At 39.5% G+C, this 22,579-nt stretch overlaps 1 protein-coding gene across 10 annotated transcripts in view; it reads right to left on the reverse strand.

Moving 5' to 3' along the window:
* Positions 1-22,579, reverse strand: part of NCKAP5 (NCK associated protein 5) — a 960,379-nt gene that overhangs the window by 294,807 nt on the left and 642,993 nt on the right. For all 10 annotated transcript variants that reach the window (XM_049097384.1, XM_049097386.1, XM_049097387.1 and 7 more), the window contains one exon: positions 17,837-17,924. In XM_049097384.1, the coding sequence (XP_048953341.1) occupies positions 17,837-17,924 (88 nt within the window). The remainder of the gene's footprint in view (positions 1-17,836; positions 17,925-22,579) is intronic.

Consider the following 22,579-nt stretch of genomic DNA (forward strand, 5'->3'; position numbering starts at 1 on the left):
TAATGAGGTGCATTAGTTATACTTCTGAAAGTCAAAGATGGATTATATAGTTAATTCTCCTGGGGATTCATGTCAGATCAGAGAAAATCCTCACCTATTTGCACCTAAATGGGACTTAAGGATAAAGCAAGAATATCACATTTTTTCTAGCACAATTTACATAATACCTGCTCCCTCCAGACAGGCAAAACTCAGTGCATAGAGTAGGATCTGACTGAAGATTACTGAAGATATTTTCCCAGAAACATTGTCCTGGTGTGCTTTTTGACATTAAAACTATTATTTTTATCCCTAACCCCTGAACACAGCAGGAAGCTCTCACTTGAGGTGCTTCTTTGTCATCGAGTGGGATGTACATTCTGACAAGCCATTCTGAGCCACAGTCAGAGCGGTGAAGCAAAGAGCTGTCTGGTGAAGACACCTGTAACCCTGCCAGATGATTCCTCTTGGTAAGTGAGGAAAGGGAATTCAGGTACATTAGCAAGAAATAAGCATGATCCTAAAAGGTAGTCAGAAAAGTCACTATGTATATGCATCAAAATATACACTTCTTGTGCAAAATCATGTGCAATTGAAGAATAATGAAGTGGGCAAGTCATGGCTCCTGAGACAAACACCTCTGGTACAGGTCTTCCACCTTATTCCAACAAATAGTCCATCTTCTAGATCATCTACAGTCATCTTAGTGCTAAGTAACCTTCTGTTGCCTCAGGGAGGGAGAAAATAGAAAACTAGCTAAGGAACTGGTTTCCTCTTCCAAGTCTGCTATTCATGGGCAATGTGGCCTTGTTAAAGCCTCTTGGTTACCTGTCACATACAAAGTACAGTGGCTCAATATGGGAGATAACTTCCCTCCTTTGGAGTGCCAAAGACTTGCTAACTACCTAGTTCATCTCTACACCATGACTGACCTTCACATGTCACACAAATCTTCCTTTAGAAAATCATGGATAGCAGGGGCACCTGGATGGCTCAGTTGCTTAAGCCTTTGACTCTTGGTTTTGGTTCAGGTCATGATCTTAGAGTCATTGGATTGAGCCCTACACTGGGCTCCACACTCAGCAGGTAGTCTGCTTGAGATTCTCTCTCTCCCTCTGCCCCTCCCCTCACTCTCTCAAATAAATAAATAAATCTTAAAAGAAAAAGAAAAGAAAATCATGGATAGCAGACTGTCCACCTTGTACACAGCTACATAATAATGAGCAGTTGATAAACATGTCTAAGGCTCTCAACTACCCTAATAATGAGATAATCCAACCCTTTCCACAGCCATTGTCTCCAAGATACCAGATGACCAGATGACCACTTTGTAGATTCTCCCCATCACCACAGACACTGGGCCTCAACCATTCTGGCCTTAACTCTGGCTACACGGTAAGGATGCTACCCAGTTTTCATGGTCTGACAGCCCATGAAACGCAGTTGGCTTTGTGCACCCAGAACTAGCCCACTAGTTAAAGTGGTTCAAAGAATGGTTCAGGCCACTCTAGAAACTCAGCTCCAAAGGAAAGGTTTTGAACTTGTTGGGCTGAGAGGGGTTCCAGGAGTTCCTTGTGAGGCCTGTCCTGGGGCCTGGCTGTTCACAGCTTGTCTGACAAGTTTATACTGTCTTTCTGGAGCCTGCTCTTCATTATATCAAGGGCAAAGTAATGCTCTAAAACTTGCCAATTATTTGAATCTTATGAAAGGAACATAGGCCTCAAACTCAGTTAACAGGCAACACTATTTGGCAGGAACTTAGAATCTTGTCCTGTTTTCTTTGTGTGGTTCCCTCCTGTTTATGGCTTTCCATTTCCAGTGGGGGCCTTCCGACCAGCAAGGCTTTCCTTGACACTTCTGTTTCCTCAGACATCTGCACCAGTGCTCACTCCACTTAGGCCTGTGGGCTCTGAGCTGGATGCACCCTATGCTCTAGTCATTTTCCTGAGTGGCTCACAGACCCGGCCATCTCAACACTATCCCATTCTCCCAACAGTCTTGGCCTGCCTTCTGCCTCCCCAATGCCTCCTCAGCAATGAGCTCACTACCCTGACTGAAGAGGACTGAGAGTAAGGTCCCTAGGGCATTGAGAGGTTAGGTAAATCCCCATACATTACAGCTTGCATGGCTCAGTTGGGATCTGGGTCCAGCCTGTTGGTCTCTAAAGGTTTTAAACTTACTCATAATTCCCTCCTGCCTCTCACCAGGGTACCCATGACCCTCTGCCACATTTTACTGGTGTTCCCATAATCCTCTGCTACTTTTCACTGGAGTTCCCATAATCTTCTGCTGCTTTTCACTGGAGTACCCATAATCCTTTGCTACCTCTTATCACAGCATCTATAGAAGCAAAGAACCTTTCCATTTATCTGAATTTTAGTGTCTTTTGAGGAGCAGCTCAACTCCCACATTTTGCAGAAGGTCAGCATGACTCCTAAACAAAAGGCATCAGGATGGCTATTCTGGGGCAAATGCTGGTGGTAGGTCACTGAAAACAAGACTCTGGATGCAGGACGCTTTAGCATGATACAGGCAAGAAAAAAAAAATATACAGCTGAATCTAATGCCTTGTTGTATTGTGGTTCTCAGCCCAAGCTGTGTATTAGAATTGACCTGTGGAGATTTTAAACTTTTCGTGCCCAGGGCACACACCAGATCATTTAAATCAGAATCCTTGGGGTGGAACCAGGATATCAGTAATTTTCAAAACCCACCAGATGACTCCAAGGCACAGCCAAATGCAAGAACCACTGATATAGAATGTAATTAATGCTACTCCTGCAAGACTATGAGACTTGGAATCAAGAGGCCGGATCCACTGCAAACACTGTATGACCCTTAGAAAGTCAAGTGCCTCCATGAAACTCAGTTGCTTTAAAGTGAACATGAACTTATTGTCTTTCCTATTATGAGAGGTTAATGTGAGGATCAAATGAGATGAGGTTGTAAAAGTGTAAACTGTAAAATGTATTAATTATTATTGTGGCAATTTTCACTAATGTTCCTTCAATGGTGATGTCCAAACATTTAGGGGAAAAAAAGGTAATAAGAATTCATGGAGAAGAAAAAAATACAATAATAGTAGGGCTAGACAAGTTAAATATAATGACCCAAGAGACATACAACCTAATTCAGATCCTAAGGATGCATTTATAAGTTATTTTGTAAATGAAATAAAAACACTATAAGAGAGTAATTGTTTTCAGATCATCACTTATAATTACAGCAGAAGTTTGCTAATTCAGACTAGAGTAAGCTTGGCATTTGTGGGAGAAATGGATTTATTATGCTTATTAATACAGAAATAAAATTTGTTGGGGGGGGAGTGGTAAACCGACCAAATAGAACATACTTGGAAAAATATATTTTGATCTGTTTACAGAACCATGGAGTCATCATAAGTGATGATTTATCTTTCACTCTTCATTTAAACAGATAAGAGAAAAACATAAGCCATAGTAAGACCCCAATTCAATGCGTTTGCTCTAAGAGTTTCTTTCAACCTCTCAGTTTGCCATTTGGTGCATTCCACAGAGAACGTGAAGTAAATGGGGCTGGGATAGCCAGTTCAGTCCTTTAGTAGTTCATTATGATAGTACCAGCCTGAGGTCTGGGTCCAGAAAGTAGGAGGGCGGGAGGACCAAGAGAATGGTACTTTCTTTCTCCTTTGTATGCATATGACATGTGGCAAACCAGAGAAATAATGGCTGTAATTTGTAAATTACATTTGTTGGTTTTCTCTTCACTTCCGTATCCCTATGCCACTTCCTAATACCCTTGTTCCCTGGCACCCCCATCAAGAAGTCGCCTCACCCAGACTTAAACTCCTTTAACTATAAAGGAGGATTATAAACTCCTAAATTACCATAGAAAAAGGATTTTCCAAAACACATGTCCTAAATTCCAGTGTTCTGAGATAAACTGATAGAACAAAGTCCACAGATTTAACCCATTCACCCTAACATGTGAATGATCTTCCCTTGAGCATTTTACCTCCTGAATTCTTTATATTTTTACATGGAATGGTGCTTTAACAGATATAATTTCAGAGAACTGTATCTGAGAGAAAAAAATGTCGGTAGATAGGGTCTGGGGATGACAGAGGGTGCAGTGGGAGAAGATACTACCACAAAGGCCAAGTCCTGTTTGGGAACCTGACCTGGGTTTGGTGCTCTTGAAATATACATTTTTCAGAGTTTTATAATTTTCTCTAGTTCTAAACCTTTAGGCTCTCAACAGCTTCCGTGGTGTTAGCCAATAAGATAGACTAGAGTTGGGCAGGGTAAGAGGTGAATCTGTCTGTGTGAAGAGAAAGATGAGTAGACAGATAGGGCTAGATGTGTCATAATAATACTTTCTACTGTTTGTTGAATACCTAACATGTGCTGTGCGTATTACCATGTGTTATCTCCAATTATTAGATAAAATCATGTCTGGGGAAGCATGTTAAAAATAGAAGCCTTTCTAGTTAGCCTTGTTATGCCCATTATGGAGAAGAGAAAAGGGAGACTCAAGGTGATTAAGTTGCCCAAGATGACAAAACTGAGTGAGAAAAATGAGATACACTCCCAGGACTATCTGAACCTGAAACTTCTTTACTTTAATTCCCCTTCACACATTGTCTGACCACAATCCTTTAAAATTTTTTTTTTATTTATTTGAGAGAGAGAGAGAGAGAAAGAGAGAGCATGCAAGCAGTGGGGAGGGAAAGAGGACAAGGGGAGAGGGAATCTCAAGCAGACTCTGCACTAAGCCTGAAGCCTGACAAGGGGCTCAGTCTCATGACCCTGAGATTATGACCTGAGCCAAAACCAAGAGGTTGGCACTCAACTGACTGAACCACCCAGGTGATCCTAACCATTATTTTTTATTTGCATAGTCCCTAGAAGGTAAGAGGCTGCTGAGAATTCACAGCATCCTTTTTCATGATCTACAACTTTCCTTTCCTCAGACTGTTTCTTCCCATTGTCAATCTGAATGAGCTTTTAAACAGGAAAAAGAAGAAATATAGAATGCTGTTTGCATCTATATTAGAATAAACACCTGATAGGCTCTAGAAAAAAGCATAAAGGACTCAAGAGACTTCATGACTGCAGAATTTAGAGCTAATCAAGCAGAAATTAAAAATCAATTGAATGAGATGCAATCCAAACTAGAAGTCCTAACGACGAGGTTAACGAACGAGTGAGTGACATAGAAGACAAGTTGATAGCAAAGAGGGAAACTGAGGAAAAAAGAGACAAACAATTAAAAGACCATGAATATAGAATAAGGGAAATAAACGACAGCCTGAGGAAGAAAAACCTACGTTTAATTGGTGTTCCCGAGGGTGCCGAAAGGGAGAGAGGGCCAGAATATGTATTTGATCAAATTCTAGCTGAAAACTTTCCTAATCTGGGAAGGGAAACAGGCATTCAGATCCAGGAAATAGAGAGATCCCCCCCTAAAATCAATAAAAACCGTTCAACACCTCGACATTTAATAGTGAAGCTTGCAAATTCCAAAGACAAAGAGAAGATCCTTAAAGCAGCAAGAGACAAGAAATCCCTGACTTTTATGGGGAGGAGTATTAGGGTAACAGCAGACCTCTCCACAGAGATCTGGCAGGCCAGAAAGGGCTGGCAGGATATATTCAGGGTCCTAAATGAGAAGAACATGCAACCAAGAATACTTTATCCAGCAAGGCTCTCATTTAAAATGGAAGGAGAGATAAAGAGCTTCCAAGACAGGCAGCAACTAAAAGAATATGTGACCTCCAAACCAGCTCTGCAAGAAATTTTAAGGGGACTCTTAAAATTCCCCTTTAAGAAGAAGTTCAGTGGAACATTCCACAAAAACAAGGACTGAATAGTTATCATGATGACACTAAATTCATATCTCTCAATAGTAACTCTGAATGTGAACGGGCTTAATGACCCCATCAAAAGGCGCAGGGTTTCAGACTGGATAAAAAAGCAGGACCCATCTATTTGCTGTCTACAAGAGACTCATTTTAGACAGAAGGACACCTACAGCCTGAAAATAAAAGGTTGCAGAACCATTTACCATTCGAATGGTCCTCAAAAGAAAGCAGGGGTAGCCATCCTTATATCAGATAAACTAAAATTTACCCCAAAGACTGTAGTGAGAGATGAAGAGGGACACTATATCATACTTAAAGGATCTATTCAACAAGAGGACTTAACAATCCTCAATATATATGCTCCGAATGTGGGAGCTGCCAAATATATCAATCAATTATTAACCAAAGTGAAGAAATACTTAGATAATAATACACTTATACTTGGTGACTTCAATCTAGCTCTTTCTATACTCGATAGGTCTTCTAAGCACAACATCTCCAAAGAAACGAGAGCTTTAAATGATACACTGGACCAGATGGATTTCACAGATATCTACAGAACTTCACATCCAAACTCAACTGAATACACATTCTTCTCAAGTGCACATGGAACTTTCTCCAGAATAGACCACACACTGGGTCACAAATCGGGTCTGAACTGATACCAAAAGATTGGGATCGTCCCCTGCATATTCTCAGACCATAATGCCTTGAAATTAGAACTAAATCACAACAAGAAGTTTGGAAGGACCTCAAACACGTGGAGGTTAAGGACCATCCTGCTAAAAGATGAAAGGGTCAACCAGGAAATTAAGGAAGAATTAAAAACATTCATGGAAACTAATGAAAATGAAGATACAACCATCCAAAATCTTTGGGATGCAGCAAAAGCAGTCCTGAGGGGGAAGTACATCGCAATACAAGCATCCATTCAAAAACTGGAAAGAACTCAAAAACAAAAGCTAACCTTACACATAAAGGAGCTAGAGAAAAAACAGCAAATAGATCCTACACCCAAGAGAAGAAGGGAGTTAATAAAGATTTGAGCAGAACTCAACGAAATCGAGACCAGAAGAACTGTGGAACAGATCAACAGAACCAGGAGTTGGTTCTTTGAAAGAATTAATAAGATAGATAAACCATTAGCCAGCCTTATTAAAAAGAAGAGAGAGAAGACTCAAATTAATAAAATCATGAATGAGAAAGGAGAGATCACTACCAACATCAAGGAAATACAAACGATTTTAAAAACATATTATGAACAGCTATATGCCAATAAATTAGGCAATCTAGGAGAAATGGACGCATTCCTGGAAAGCCACAAACTACCAAAACTGGAACAGGAAGAAATAGAAAACCTGAACAGGCCAATAACCAGGGAGGAAATTGAAGCAGTCATCAAAAACCTCCCAAGACACAAGAGTCCAGGGCCAGATGGCTTCCCCGGGGAATTTTATCAAACGTTTAAAGAGGAAACCATACCTATTCTCCTAAAGCTGTTTGGAAAGATAGAAAGAGATGGAGTACTTCCAAATTCGTTCTATGAGGCCAGCATCACCTTAATTCCAAAACCAGACAAAGACCCCACCAAAAAGGAGAATTACAGACCAATATCCCTGATGAACATGGATGCAAAAATTCTCAACAAGATACTGGCCAATAGGATCCAACAGTACATTAAGAAAATTATTCACCATGACCAAGTAGGATTTATCCCTGGGACACAAGGCTGGTTCAACACCCGTAAAACAATCAATGTGATTCATCATATCAGCAAGAGAAAAACCAAGAACCATATGATCCTCTCATTAGATGCAGAGAAAGCATTTGACAAAATACAGCATCCATTCCTGATCAAAACTCTTCAGAGTGTAGGGATAGAGGGAACATTCCTCGACATCTTAAAAGCCATCTATGAAAAGCCCACAGCAAATATCATTCTCAATGGGGAAGCACTGGGAGCCTTTCCCCTAAGATCAGGAACAAGACAGGGATGTCCACTCTCACCACTGCTGTTCAACATAGTACTGGAAGTCCTAGCCTCAGCAATCAGACAACAAAAAGACATTAAAGGCATTCAAATTGGCAAAGAAGAAGTCAAACTCTCCCTCTTCGCCGATGACATGATACTCTACATAGAAAACCCAAAAGTCTCCACCCCAAGATTGCTAGAACTCATACAGCAATTTGGTAGCGTGGCAGGATACAAAATCAATGCCCAGAAATCAATGGCATTTCTATACACTAACAATGATACTGAAGAAAGAGAAATTAAGGAGTCAATCCCATTTACAATTGCACCCAAAAGCATAAGATACCTAGGAATAAACCTAACCAAAGAGGTAAAGGATCTATACTCTCAAAACTATAGAACACTTCTGAAAGAAATTGAGAATGTTCACACCAGTGAGAATGGGGAACATTAACAAGGCAGGAAACAACAAATGTTGGAGAGGATGCGGAGAAAAGGGAACCCTCTTACACTGTTGGTGGGAATGTGAACTGGTGCAGCCACTCTGGAAAACTGTGTGGAGGTTCCTCAAACAGTTAAAAATAGACCTGCCCTACGACCCAGCAATTGCACTGTTGGGGATTTATCCCAAAAATACAAATGCAATGAAACGCCGGGACACCTGCACCCCGATGTTTCTAGCAGCAATGTCCACAATAGCCAAACTGTGGAAGGAGCCTCGGTGTCCATCGAAAGATGAATGAATAAAGAAGATGTGGTTTATGTATACAATGGAATATTACTCAGCTATTAGAAATGACAAATACCCACCATTTGCTTCAACGTGGATGGAACTGGAGGGTATTATGCTGAGTGAAGTAAGTCAGTCGGTGAAGGACAAACATTATATGTTCTCATTCATTTGGGGAATATAAATAATAGTGAAAGGGAATATAAGGGAAGGGAGAAGAAATGTGTGGGAAATATCAGAAAGGGAGACAGAACGTAAAGACTGCTAACTCTGGGAAACGAACTAGGGGTGGTGGAAGGGGAGAAGGGCGGGGGGTGGGAGTGAATGGGTGACGGGCATGGGGGTTATTCTGTATGTTAGTAAATTGAACACCAATAAAAAATAAATTAAAAAAAAAAAGAAAAAAAAGAATAAACACCTGATAGACTGACACGGGATGGAGGGGACAATGCATGTTCAATGAACTTCTCCACTATCTTCATCCTTTCAGAGCCTGCAGACTTACAAAGCCTGGTGGGCAAATCCTCCCTCTTTGGGTACCAACACAGCTGGCTCAGGCCTTCAGCACCCTCAGATTCAATAACAGTCCCTTCTAGGCAATAGCAAAGCATGAGTGGGAGAGAAAGCAATCATTGAATTTTCATTGACCTTTGACATTCCTCTCTGCATATGAATATTCTTCCTCTCCTCCTCAGAGAGTTGGGCTGCCTAGCAAAGACATCCAGGATCATGGAGTTGCTTCATTCCCAATCCTAATGACATTAGAATCATCTGGGGACATTTTTAAACATAGCAAGGCTCAGGCTCTTCTGCTGAAAGAGGTTCTAGGTCGAGACCCAGGCATGTTGAGACCTAGAACACAACTCAACTCTATGTCATTCGGTTAAGTCCTGGGAAAGTCCCATTGTGGCAAATGGCCAGTTTTCTCAAGCCCAGAAACTGCTGTCTAGGGCATAGAGACAAGCTCCTGAGCCTCTAAGAGCTGTGCTTCTGCCTCCTCAGATCTGCTGGTCAGGCCAATTAACATCTGAATTCTGCTACAACTTCGATGCAGAAGGCAGCCTCCTAGCTCCTCTCACCCCACACAATGACTCCTCTTCATTGCCATGCAGTGCTTGGTGTGCAGGTGAAATCAATAAGGACAATATAGCTGAAAGGTTACTGTACAGGAGCTCTCAGTAATGAAAGTGTTGTTTGTTTTTTCTTTCCTAGAATGTGCTTTCGACTTCTTTCTTAACTATTTCCTAATTCCAAAATTGTACATTTCCCCCGACAGATTATTTTATCTCCATTTTACAGAGCATTGATAAGTCAGTCCAAAAGCAAAATTACAGTTTTGTTGCTTCACGTGAGTTAAGAAAATAGATTCAAAGATCAAGAATATATACCACCGTGACTTTGCTCTGTTCAAATTCATTTGTTTCCTAAGACGAAGAAATAACTGATGTACCTGGTTAATGAGCTGAAGTACCCAAAGTATTTGCATGAGCCACACACTTACTAAAGGGCAATAGTTTTTGGTTTCTACCTACAGAACCTCCTGACCTAAGACATTTACTGGGTATTCCAAAGTAAAGTCTGGCCCTCTATGAGATGAGCTGAGGATAGTGACTCTCAAGTTCATTGGCAATAACCAGCCCACTTATGAAGATAAGGTGCTTCTCCAGGGTGCACCATCTTATTCATAGGTTACATTTGTTTTAACAGAGAGACCATATTCTGCTTTGACTTGGTAAGAGTTCTGTTCAGGGTCAAAACATCTAACAGGAAAATATTCATGTCTGAGCACAGTATTTAGGCAGAAATTGAGATAAGAAAGTAGTGTCAGAGTCCCTTAAGCCAGGGAATTTAAATTCCTAAGAAGAATGGAGGTAGCTGCTTAAACTCTTAGTGATATTACTTAAAACTACTCCTCCATTCCTTTCAAAGTATTTAATATGACTTTGACATTTCAGAGGTGAATGCTCTCCTCAGTCAGATGCCCCCATCTGAGATTGTTTTGAAAACTTCTGGAATTCAGGAAAGTCTTCTACAGAGTGCAGAATCATAATTTCATTTAGAGAATAGTTTCAAAGAGAAAAGGAATATTTTATGAAATATTTTGGCTGTCCTGAATCACATCACACACCTTGGTTTTGAGAAATCCTACCTCCTTTATCTAAACTTACTATCTGAATAGAAGATATTGCTTAAAACAAAACAAAAAAGAACAAAAAAAAAGGAAGAAAACCATTTCCTCGAGGATCAGTTTTAGCTATTTAAGACTTAACACACAATAAAAATACTCCCTCTATTACCATTACTCACTTCAGCAGCTATTCAAAGTTCACAGCAATTCAAAGAAAAGGCCACATTTCTTAAAGCAGAATCAAAGGCACTTGAGGTTTCCTGAGATTATAGGCCACAAATATACATAAAAGAGCTCAATAAAAATATTTCATATCCCATTGTGTATTATAATTTTATAAATACCTATCCAAAGACATAGCCACTCTATCAACAGACACTCAATAGAATTTTAAATCCTTTTTTTTCAACTGGTATGCACCCACAGAATGTACTCACTTTTGATCTATGTTTTTTCATTTGTTTGCCGCATTTTATTTAGGTTAAAAAAGAACAACAACAAAAAAACCCACACACTTTTCTGAATAACCTGAATGAATTACAGACATGAGTTCCAAGAATTCAGTCCTCCTGGCTAATTAACTGCCAGGGCACTTATGAGATAAATATGGTGCATGTATGAAAGAATTAGCATAGATGCAGCATAGATGGGTAGGCATGCACTGAACTGAGAATGGGGCTTCGAACCTTAATTCCCTTTTTTTCTTTGCAAAGCAAGAGAACAGGGATGGTGGAATGGATGGATATTAAAGCACCTCACAGATTCCCAGCATACTTACAGACCGAAGGAGTCAAAATGATTCATCAAACTTGGAAATGAAAAACAGAGATCATCCAAAGAAGGGGCCCAGATAGCTCAATCTGTGATGATTCCCTCAGGTAATTCTGCTGCTCAGCCAGAAAATAGAGCCAGGAATCTTGTAGCTTTGGAAAATCACACATATTTCAATTTTTCCTTGTATTTACATGTATTCATGAAAATAATGGTTTTAGGTTAAAAGTTGGATAAGTTCAGACTTCAAAATACTAAGAATGTTGGTATCAAAAAAGAGCTTTCTTAGGTAGCTTTTGTAATTGATTCTTTAATTTTTCAACCTTAACTTGTCTTTCTAGTGCACTGAAATTTTTGAATTTATGTAATGCTTAAGAAATTACAGAGAAAAGAGGTGAAGTTTAAAATTTTCCACCCCTGATAAGAATCAGAATTTGTGAAATAAATAATATCTCTTCAGGGCAGGCCTTGAGCTTCAGTGAGGAAAGTCCCGGCCTATGTCAGGTGCTTTCCACGTGCATAAAAGGATCTGGATATATTTTTTATGATTGACAGATTTTAGTATAATTAGAAAGGATCCCTTACCCCCAGCATCACCTGCTTCATCCTATCTGAGAATACTTTGAAGGAACTACTTAAGGAAAAAGTCAATTTGATTTCCAATTAAATCACTTCAAATGGAAATGATTTGGGTAACATACTGTATTGCTTTAAACACAGGCTGCAGCATCAATGACTTAACATAAGCCATCATTGGAAATAATGGAGCTGGGTTCAGAAAACACACAGCTCAGGGCTCTCCAAAGAGGTGGGACAGAGCAAAGGGATGAGGAGCAAAGGGGAGCCTGGGACACTAGTGTAAGGTGTTCTCTGCTGGGACAATGACTCAGGCACTTCTCCATGACTTCTTTACACTCCACTGTTAGGGTGATCTATTCACTCTGTTTTAAAGGGTAGGAAGGAGCTCAAACAACCCAATGAGGGTTTGTGTAACTTTGGGCAGGCTTTTCAAACCTCTCTGTGCCTCAGTTTCATCTTCTGTAAAATAAGGAAAATGATAGCATCTATTTCAAAGGGTTCTTGTGAAAATTGAGTTCCCATTTAAAATGATAGGATATGACTAGTACATAGTAGGTGCTCAGCAAGTGGTTGCCAGTTGTGGATCAGAGTACTATACATAAAGGCACCCTGTGTGGTACTCTGTGTAGACCAGGCCACACAGGTTAGCAAAGAAATGTTAAAATCTCACACTTCTAAGAACAAGAAGAAGGGATCCCTGGGTGGTGCAGCGGTTTAGCGCCTGCCTTTGGCCCAGGGCCCGATCCTGGAGACCCGGGATCGAATCCCACGTCGGGCTCCTGGTGCATGGAGCCTGCTTCTCCCTCTGCCTGTGTGTGTGTATCTCTCTCTCTCTCTGTGACTATCATAAATAAATAAAAATAAAAAAAAAATAAGAACAAGAAGAAGCCCTAGAAATCCTCTTTCTGTTCTGAGGGTTGTCTTTAGTCTAGCACATTTTTTATTTAGTCCATGTATAATAAAATAAATAAATAAAAATAAAATAAGCCACTATTTACAGACTAAAAAAAAACCCCATAAAAACCTAAACTTTGATCTTCTTTTGAAACATAAGGCTGTCCATCCACACTCGTGTGTTCTTCTGGGTGGGACTGCTTCCCTTAGACGAAGCAGAAACTCTCCAGTTTGCCACAGTCCCCACCACTCCCTCATGCCCTTTGGCATTAAATCACGTGTGAGTTGCAACTGCATAGTTCTCCAAAGCCAGACTTTCATTTGTTACTAAAACAAATCCTAAAAACTTTCTCTGTATTTATTTCCTTATCAAAAGTGGAAAAAGTGGCATGTAAACCCTTAGAGGACACTTGATTTTTCTTATAGCTGGCCCACTCTGGCTATTTACACTGTTTGGCCACTGTAGGCACTGTGTATGCAATCTCTTATTTAGTCCAACACCTCTTCTTCTACAAATATGAAAGACAAGGACCCCAGAGGGGTTAGGTGACCAGCTGAGGTCACAATCCATGTTAGAAGCAGGAGCTGTACTCATGTGTAGGTATTTCCCCATCATCATTGTTTCTGCTTTTGCATCCACTGTTTTCTTTCTAAATGAATTAGCTAATATGGGTTCAACCCATGTTCCATATGACAAAGCAGAGATGAGAGGAAGCCCATCAGCTGCAATAAGGAAGCACACTAGGCCACTACAGACACGAGACACTTATAAACTGGGTGACCCACTGGGAGTGGTAGGATTATCTTTTCTTAGGATGCCTGTCTTAAATACTCTTTTGAAGATTTTATTTTTAAGTAATTTCTATAGCCAACATGGGGCATGAACTCACAACCCCGAGATCAAGAGTCACATGCTCTACAGACTGAGCCAGCCATGTGCTCTCACCTGTTTTGTTTTGTCTTGTTTTTTTAATTTTTAATTTTTTTGTCTTAGATACTTTGATGGCCAAAGTGGAGGGAATAATGCTCTTGTCAAGCAATTGCTCCATTTCATTTATGCTTAATCACCGCCTTTCACGTCTAATATGTAAGATGACACATAAGAAACCCTCATTTGGGAAAGAATGAGCAGGAGAAGCAGAAGAGAAACTGCAGATGTTTCTACTTATTCAGGTTGCTTCACAGACAATCCCAGAGGTCTCCCTTTCCCCTCAGTGAAATCACACTGTCCTAGGTGTCAGGTTCAGTCCTTCCCTATGTGCACACAAAGATGTTATTTCTCTTCCTCATGTGCCTTTCCTGCAGGAGAAATGACAGGCGTGAACATTACATGGGTTATTAATTTACGTCCATTTACTCTTACTCATTTTTTTTTTCCTGCTTTTTGAGGCAGTGACTCTGTGAGCTGAGAATTTTAGTCTGTGCTCATTTCCTACCCCACCATCAAAGTGTCCCACAGATAACTGCTCAATTTTCTTCCCCATATCTCATTTAGGAAAGCCTATGATTTATCTCCAGTTTTACCCCTGGGCATTTGCCAGAATTGAAACAGCCTTCTTTGAGACTCACTCTTAGGAATGAGGATGATAGTATCTACTTTAGAGACTGTTGATATGAACAAACGAGATCCATTTTGTGCATTTCATAAACTGTAAAGCACCAAGCATATGTGTCCTAATGATTGGATGTTATGTTAAAATCCTAGAGATATAAGATGTTCTGAGAAAGGCTGCAGGACTCAGGAAAAAGCTCATGACTCCTGGGTCCATTATAAGAGACAACAGAGACAAAAAAAAAAAAAAGCAAAATGGATTATTAAACATAACTCCTGGTCAAGAGGCACAGCCTCCAGGAAGAGCAATGTGGTAGGTCTGGTGGCATCTTCCTTTGTGTTCCCAGAACCCATCCATGCCAACTGCTATTTTGGCCCTTATCACATTAGTGCATATTTGATTATTTGCCTTCCCTCTCCTCTTCCACTCCTTAGCATCTTATAAATTGAGCTTTCCAGGAAAAAGGCCGCTGTGAGGCAGGCATCTCTGCAACTCCAGCACTTAGCTTGGTGTCTTCTAGGAAATGCCAGCCAGCTTGGTTAATGCTCCTTGACCGTGACAGACATACAACGCCTGTCCCTGCCCTCCCGCCCCCCAGAGATATCCACATCCCAACCCTGAAAATCTGTGAATATGGCACCTTACATGGCAAGGGGACTTTGTATGTGATTCAATGGAGGATCATGAGATGGGGAGATTATCCTGGATGGGCCCCATGGAATCACTGGATCCTTGTAAGAGGGAGGAAAGAAGGAGGGCCGAACTCAGAAAAGCGACACATGACAACATAACCAGAGTCTAGAGTGACATAATTTGAAGATGGGAGTTAAAAATTACAAGCCAGGGACTGCTAGAATCTGGAAAAGCTAAGGAAATCTCAGGCAAGAATGTTTCCCTTCCAGCACCATAAGTATGGACTTTTGACCTCTAGAATTATAAGAGAATAAGTCTGTGTGGATTTAAGCCACTAAGTTTGTTATAGCAGCAATAGGAAATGAAAGCACTTAGTTAAAAAGTAAATGAATAACTGTCATTTGAATGAACGAGGAAATGAACAAATAGCAAGAGCTCTAGATAAAAAGGGGAAAGACCTAGGTTCAGGTTCCAACAGCCAGGTGGCTCACCTGGGTCCCCTCGTTTAGTCTCTCCAGAATTCCTCAGGGTGATGAGCTGAGGGTATGGAGTCAGATCAGTTAGGGTGCAAGGACCTTGGAGGCTACTTCAGGCTGTGCATCTCTGGCAGTGCTCATCCTCTCTGAGCCTATGTCTACCTCTGTAAGATGGGGACAGTGACACTGCTGTGGTGGGGGCTGAATGAGCTACAATGTAGTCACATTCAGTGGGATTCTGAGTGAGGCGAATGGTCACATAAAAATGTTACTAATGTTATTTCACGCACAGACCTTGAAATCATGAAAATCCTTCAAATTAAAAAAAAGTCAAGGATTGCACAGTGGTAAAGCTGGTAAACTGTGAACCCCTGAATGGAGTGTGGTGAGTCTGCTTCAGCTGCTGAACAGAAACACCCACTGTCCTTTGAGAGAAACCATGTGAATTATGCAAGCTATAAACAATACAAATAACAAATTATGAGAGGTCTTCAGGAACACACCCCTAGAACAAAATATGACCAGCCTTTAATGCATGCAAAGCAATTAGCTTGGGCTTGGAACACAGGAAGCTATTACTCTGCTATTATTATATTAACTCAGTGATAAAAGCCTCAGAATAAACACTTCCACGATGGAAGTGTTGGGAAATGAAACAAACTCTAGCTTTCCCACGGGCCTAAGCTTTCCCTGGGCCTCTGGCTCCTGTTAGAGAAATCTCACAGTTGGAAAATCTGAGTCAGGTGTCCTAATAACACCTTATATTATGAAGCAATAAATTCCCAGCTCTTACCTGAAACACAGAATCTGGCTTGAGGGAGGTGTTAACTATGTGCTCCACCAGCATCACCACATGCATTTTGCAAACTCTCTTTTGCTCCTTTCAACCATAGTTAGACTAGGATTTGTGAGAGGACAGGGACCTTCCTCAGTCTCAATGCCACCCAGCAACACTCATCTTTCTCTTCTCTTCATTCTCATTCCTTGAACTCCCAGAGAACAAGGTTGTGCCTGGTATATACTAGAAGCTCAATAAACATCTGTTGAATGTCTAAGTGACTTTATGGATCATACAGCCCGAGTCTCTCTCCCATTTTCCAGCCAATGAGCCATAGGCCAATTAGAGCAATGACTGAAAAATCCCTTCCATGTAGCATTAATTCAAGTTAATAACTGTCTCCTCCCCAGAAAGGAGAGCTGATTTCTCAAATCCAATAGACTCAGTTATAGGAGGAAATAGTTTTAAAACACATTTTTAAAACTATATCTGTTTTTCTAAGTAGCTTCCGATTTCACAAAATGAAATCTGATGGTAAGGGTCAACGCCGCAGGCTTGACTAATAAGTGGAGGAGAGATTAGAAAGGAGAAATCAAAAGAAAAAAAGAATCTAGATCAAATAGAATGATCCTGAGGAGTTCAGGAAAAGTATAAGAGCAATAATGAAAGATTTAGTTATAACTGAAGCTTGATGTTACCCATGAGGAGGAACAGATGACTTAAATTTTTGATTCACAGGACTTTTTTAGGCTGGACAGAACCACTTCATGCAGAACCACTTAGTGGGACTTTGGGGACATCTGGGTGGCTCAGTTGGTTAAGTATTTGACTCTTGGTTTCAGCTCATGTCCAACGGGGGTCAAGAGATTGAGCCCCACATTGGGCTCCAGGATCATCATGGAGTCTGCTTGAAATTCTCTCTGCCCCTCTCCCTCTGCCACTTTTCTTTCTCTTTCTCTCACTCTCTCAAATAAATAAATATGTCTTAAAAAAAAAAAAACAACAGTGTGACTTTTATTACCAGATTCCTCCCAATCTTAAGGCACGTCTCTGCTTGCAATGTCCTTTCTCCTATTCCCTATCCCTCAGGACTCCAAGTGCCATCCCTTTAAAATATGCCAAGTGTCATAAGGTATGACACTCCTCAGAAAGGATGAGTCCCTCCCCTCTGTGTTCCCAGAGAATGCTGTAGATAACTCTCTTATCGCCCTGACCACAGAATACTATGATACTTTTATACATCTTTCTGTTTCACTATAAACTTACTTTTTCTACCTTCCTATAACCAAATCTACAATGTTTTTACAGTCAGAGTTCAAGAAATGAAGGAGATAAGTAAACATGTATGTGATTCCTTCAGCAGAGGTGACTGTATGGCTCTTAGTACTAGGGTCTGGACCATACTTGTTTGTTTATCTCTGGGTTAGGGAAGACAGAGCTAGAAAAATATAAGAAAAACAAGCCAACTGGAGCCCAGCCAAGAGGAAGAAACACGGCGTACCTGGTAGACCATTATATTTACAGTTTCTTCTTTTTTCTGCTCTGAAGGCCCTTGACTCTGCAGTAGATTTCGTACTGTTTCTTCCATCCTGAGAAACAAACAGACAAAATATATAAATAATTTCTTTAAAGGAGGTTCAATTAACATGGGTCTATTTTAGTTAGTAGAAATATTTCTTCAGTGTATTTTATAAGCTGATACCTGGAAATCTAAAATGTATTTTCTCTTCTCTGTCCTTCATCCCCTACATTAGGAATCCATCACAAAGTCCCTTAAAATCATTCTTCAGAATTCTTCAGAATGTCTCTGAGTTTTCTCTCTTTCTCTTTACTATTCAGGTCCCTATCCTTGGCCTCTTGCATCTGTACTCACACAGACATCTCTCAATATCCCTTTTCACTTTCAATCACTCCCTTTTAATTTGACACAATGTCACCACATTAATCTTCCTGAAATACCACTTTGATTTTTTTAAATCAATTTTCAAAATTGACAAATATTACATGAATGCATTTTCGCTGCTAACACACTGTTGTCTTTCCATGGTGGTCTTTCCATGTCAGCACACAAAGATCTACTTTATTCTTTTAAGCTACGACCTGGTATTTCATGACATGAATGCACCATAAATTATTTAATCATTCCTCTACTAATGGAACTTCTATTACTTCAAGATTTTTACTCTTTCAAATAATAAACATCTTTACATATTCATGCTAGTAAACATTAATTATTATTTCTATGGGTTATATTGTAATGTATATTGTATATTATAATCCTATTTTGTCTTACATACCTACTTCCAATGCCCATCCCCCCAAAACAAACACACTCATTTCCATTTCCAGACATTGTCTCATGTTATTACTACTTCTTGAAATGTCAAACCCTTGTAATCTTCTCATTTGCAACCATCTTTCAAAATCTACTTCAAGTTTCAGTATCTAAGAGACATCTTCATTGCCCCCCCATTTCTTTGATTTTTATAGCCTTATGCCTTACATCATTCATTCTGTCACTTAAAAAATCTCCCCTTTAATGTTGATACACACACACATACACACACACACACACACAGTCTTCTGAAGTAAATTACAATATTTTGTATAGAACCATATCATAGATTTCTTATGTGTCTCCCTCAATTATAGATGAAGTGGGTACTCAGTAGATGCCATTATATGAATCCTTTGTTAATTCATTTTAAAAAGTATTAAGTAGTTACTCTTCCAGGCATTGCCCATATATATTCTGTGTTTGAATGACCTTGTCCTTGGGGCCCATCCATGAGGATACATGGACCACACTCTTAGAGCAGGACATCTGAACTAGATGCCCTGAACATAAAGAGTGTTCTTTCATCCAAAACCTGAGTTGGCTGTTTCTTCTAGTCCCATACTGAAGCATGTATTTTACTAGTTTAAAAGACTTGAGGGAAAGCAGGCTGATATAGCTTCTTACTTTGACTAAGAGGTCTGGCATAGCAAATTAAGGGCTCCAGGAGGCCAATGAATTCCATGAAGTGGTAAGACCATTACAGTAACTGAAGGAATATAGTTCAAAATGCCAACCCTTCTAATATGGCATAAAACTATTTAGCAGCAAGCAAGGAAACTGCAGATGATTTGAGCCAGTCCATCTCTGGACTGTAATTGGAGAAACTCTGCCTTCATGGGGGATGGCACCAAGACTTCGCTCAGGATTTCAGAAAACAGGGAACACCATCATGAGTGCTCAAAGAATGCGTTGTGACATTTATGTGAGCTACCTTCTTTGTACATCCAGCCAGGAGAGTAAAATCTGTTTCCTGTATTTTCACAAGCCTTATGTTATTAATGATAACAACAAAATTAAATAGAACTTTCAAGTTATCAAACAACTTACATCTATTAATCATTATAATGTACTTGTAAAAGATCATTACATCTATGTGGTAGTTAAGAAAGCAGAGTCACAGAAATACTAAAGGCTTACTCACAGGATCATGGTTAGTTGGGTAGGTTAGGACTAAACCATTTTTCCTGACTGTAAAAGAACAGTCTTTTCCCACTAGGCCTATTTACATCCAGGAAATGATTTTATTATTTTTTAAAAGATTTATCTATTTATTAGACAGAGAGAGAGAATGAGAGAGAGAGAGCACAAGTGGGAAAGACGGAGAGGGAGAAAATCTGAAGCAGACTCTATACTGAGTGTGGAGCCCAATGTGGGGCTTGATCTAATGATCATGATCCCAGCCAAAACCAAGAATCAGACATTTAAATGACTGCACCATCCAGGTGCCCCAGGAAATTATTTTAATTAAGAAGAGTCGGAACTCCTAAAGAAGAGTTACCTTGGTGAATATCTATGGGATGGTGAGCCCAAAAAGGCAAAACACCATATTTGACCTGGGGAAAGCTTAAGGTCTGGTAGAAAAGACAAACTAAATTCATATTAAAAAAAAGATGTGGAGAAGGCACAGATTCTGAAATATTAAATGATCAGAGCCAATTTCTAATATTTGTCTTCACTATATGAAAAAACAAAGATAATCTCTTCAATGGTAGTGGATTTTTCCATGCTGTTTTTTGAATCTACCATAAAAAATAACGATAATGGTGATGAATTGCCCAAGATCAGTCAGTTTGTGCATGACAGATCAGAGATTGGCCTCTGGTTTTCTACATATTCATCAACTCTCTTCCCATATTAGCACAGGAGTTACAGGTCTTTCTTATTTTAACACACTTTTCATTCACTTATAAACATTTGGGTTAAATGTATCCCAAATGTTAGGCTCAGTTAAAATAAAATCTTGTCTTTTTTCATAAGTTAAAATATAATTCTGTCAGTGCACATCTTACTGAATTATCTCTTCTGTATAATTAAAAGTTCTGTGCATAAGTTGCTAGATCAAAAAGAAAAACATCTACTCACCTTCCCCCATTCTTCTTGGCTTTATATAAAAAAAAAGAAGAAGAAAAAAGAGGTGGGCAGGAAGTTGTTAGATTCTCAAGCAGCCAAGACCCACAGTAATATTGTGAACATGTTTTCTGGCACTGCTTCATAATTAATTAAAACCAATTACATTTCTAAGCTGCAGCTTGGAACAGAGTTGCAAGGACCCATCCCAACCTTTGGTGAAAAATTAAGTTGTCTCATTTTTCCATAACCTTTATGAATCTGGTCATAGAGAAAATATTTTGAACTTGACGAGAAGATACTATTATCTATTCCCTGATAACAACTTCTCTTTTTTTTAAATTCTCATTTAGCAAACATCTCCATTTATTATCTTGAAAATCAAAGACTGTGAAGCATTATCCATTGTCATTTGATGCCCAATGACATTTTGCTTCATTTTATTATTTTGATAGCTAATGTGTGAAGGTTTGCATTACCAGTCTTCACACAGAACAGTTTTACAATTTGTTTTCCAAACGTGGCTAAAAATAATTCCTTTTATTTCCTGATTCCCTTTTCTAGGCTAGCTCTAGGCAGAGAGTTTCTTTTTTCTTTTTCTTTTATTTTTCTCTCTTTCATTTTTTTTAAGGGTTTAACACCACCCTTAATCAATGTCTTCCAGTTCATTCATTCTTTCTTATTTTTTTGTTTGTTTGATTGTCTGACCTGTGACTAAGTCCTTCCTTCCCCTAAATACAGGTCAAGTGTCTGTCAACTAAAAATACATAGGCCAAAATTATACTTGGAGAGGTGTAATAAGTTCATATGCATATTAAGTGAGCTATTTTTAAAAAGTTAAGCTCTACCCAACTCAGAGAAAAGAAATTAAATTCATATATGTCAACAGTGTATTTAAGATAGCACAGGTATAAATATAAGAGCTGTTGCCTTATGACATTCTAAAAACTGATCAGAACGTTAGACTTTTTGTGACTCGTATGATCAGACACTCAGTTTAGCATAACTTCATTTTTGACAGAAATAGAACAAAGTAAATGCAAAACAAGAAGCCACTCTCCCCTACTCAAACTGATAATTGATGGGGCTCTTTCAACTGAAAGCTCAACTGAGTCATATTTCAAGAAATATTTTAATGGGTTCTTGCTGATTAATCACGTAATACATTAGTAATAAAATTACTCAATATTCCCTCATTGTCTTTTCTGTGAGAGGTTGCAAGACCAACACTCATTCATTTCTGCCTTATTAATGACCTCTGAGTTTCTTGAGGTCAATGACTTCTGCCCTGTTTATCTCTAGCACCTGAGCATAGCTACTATTATTGGGTGGGTAGTCCATAAATTCTGAGTGAATGAATGAATTGAATAATTTCTTTAGTCATCCATCCCTGACTCCTTTTCACTTCCTCACAGACCTATATGTAAATCTAAGTTGCCAGAGAAAAACAGTGACAAATGAGAGATGCCAGCAAGACTGGAGGGTAAGTCTTAAGTTGTGACATGTGGGGCTAACATGCCAGGTTTCTGGCTATTAGCAAAACAAACCAACTATCTCCCAGAAATAACTCCTTGCTCTTTTTGTCACCTTGAATATGCAGTCCACAGCCAATACGCTTCATTTGTAGCTAATTAGCTTAGAGGGCTGAAACAGTACCCTAATGAGGCCAGGGTTCTAGATTCAGTCTAGCCTGGACACCCTCAACACCTTCGAACTTCTGGCTGACTAAACTCTGAGCAGCTTACCGCTCTCGTGCTGGGGCAGAAAGGATAGAATTATCTTAATGAACAACATATTTTGCATGACCTCCCATATCATTTGCTTTCAATTCCTTTCTCC

Source organism: Canis lupus, chromosome 19, assembly GCF_003254725.2.
Source record: "Canis lupus dingo isolate Sandy chromosome 19, ASM325472v2, whole genome shotgun sequence".
NCBI lineage: Eukaryota > Metazoa > Chordata > Mammalia > Carnivora > Canidae > Canis > Canis lupus.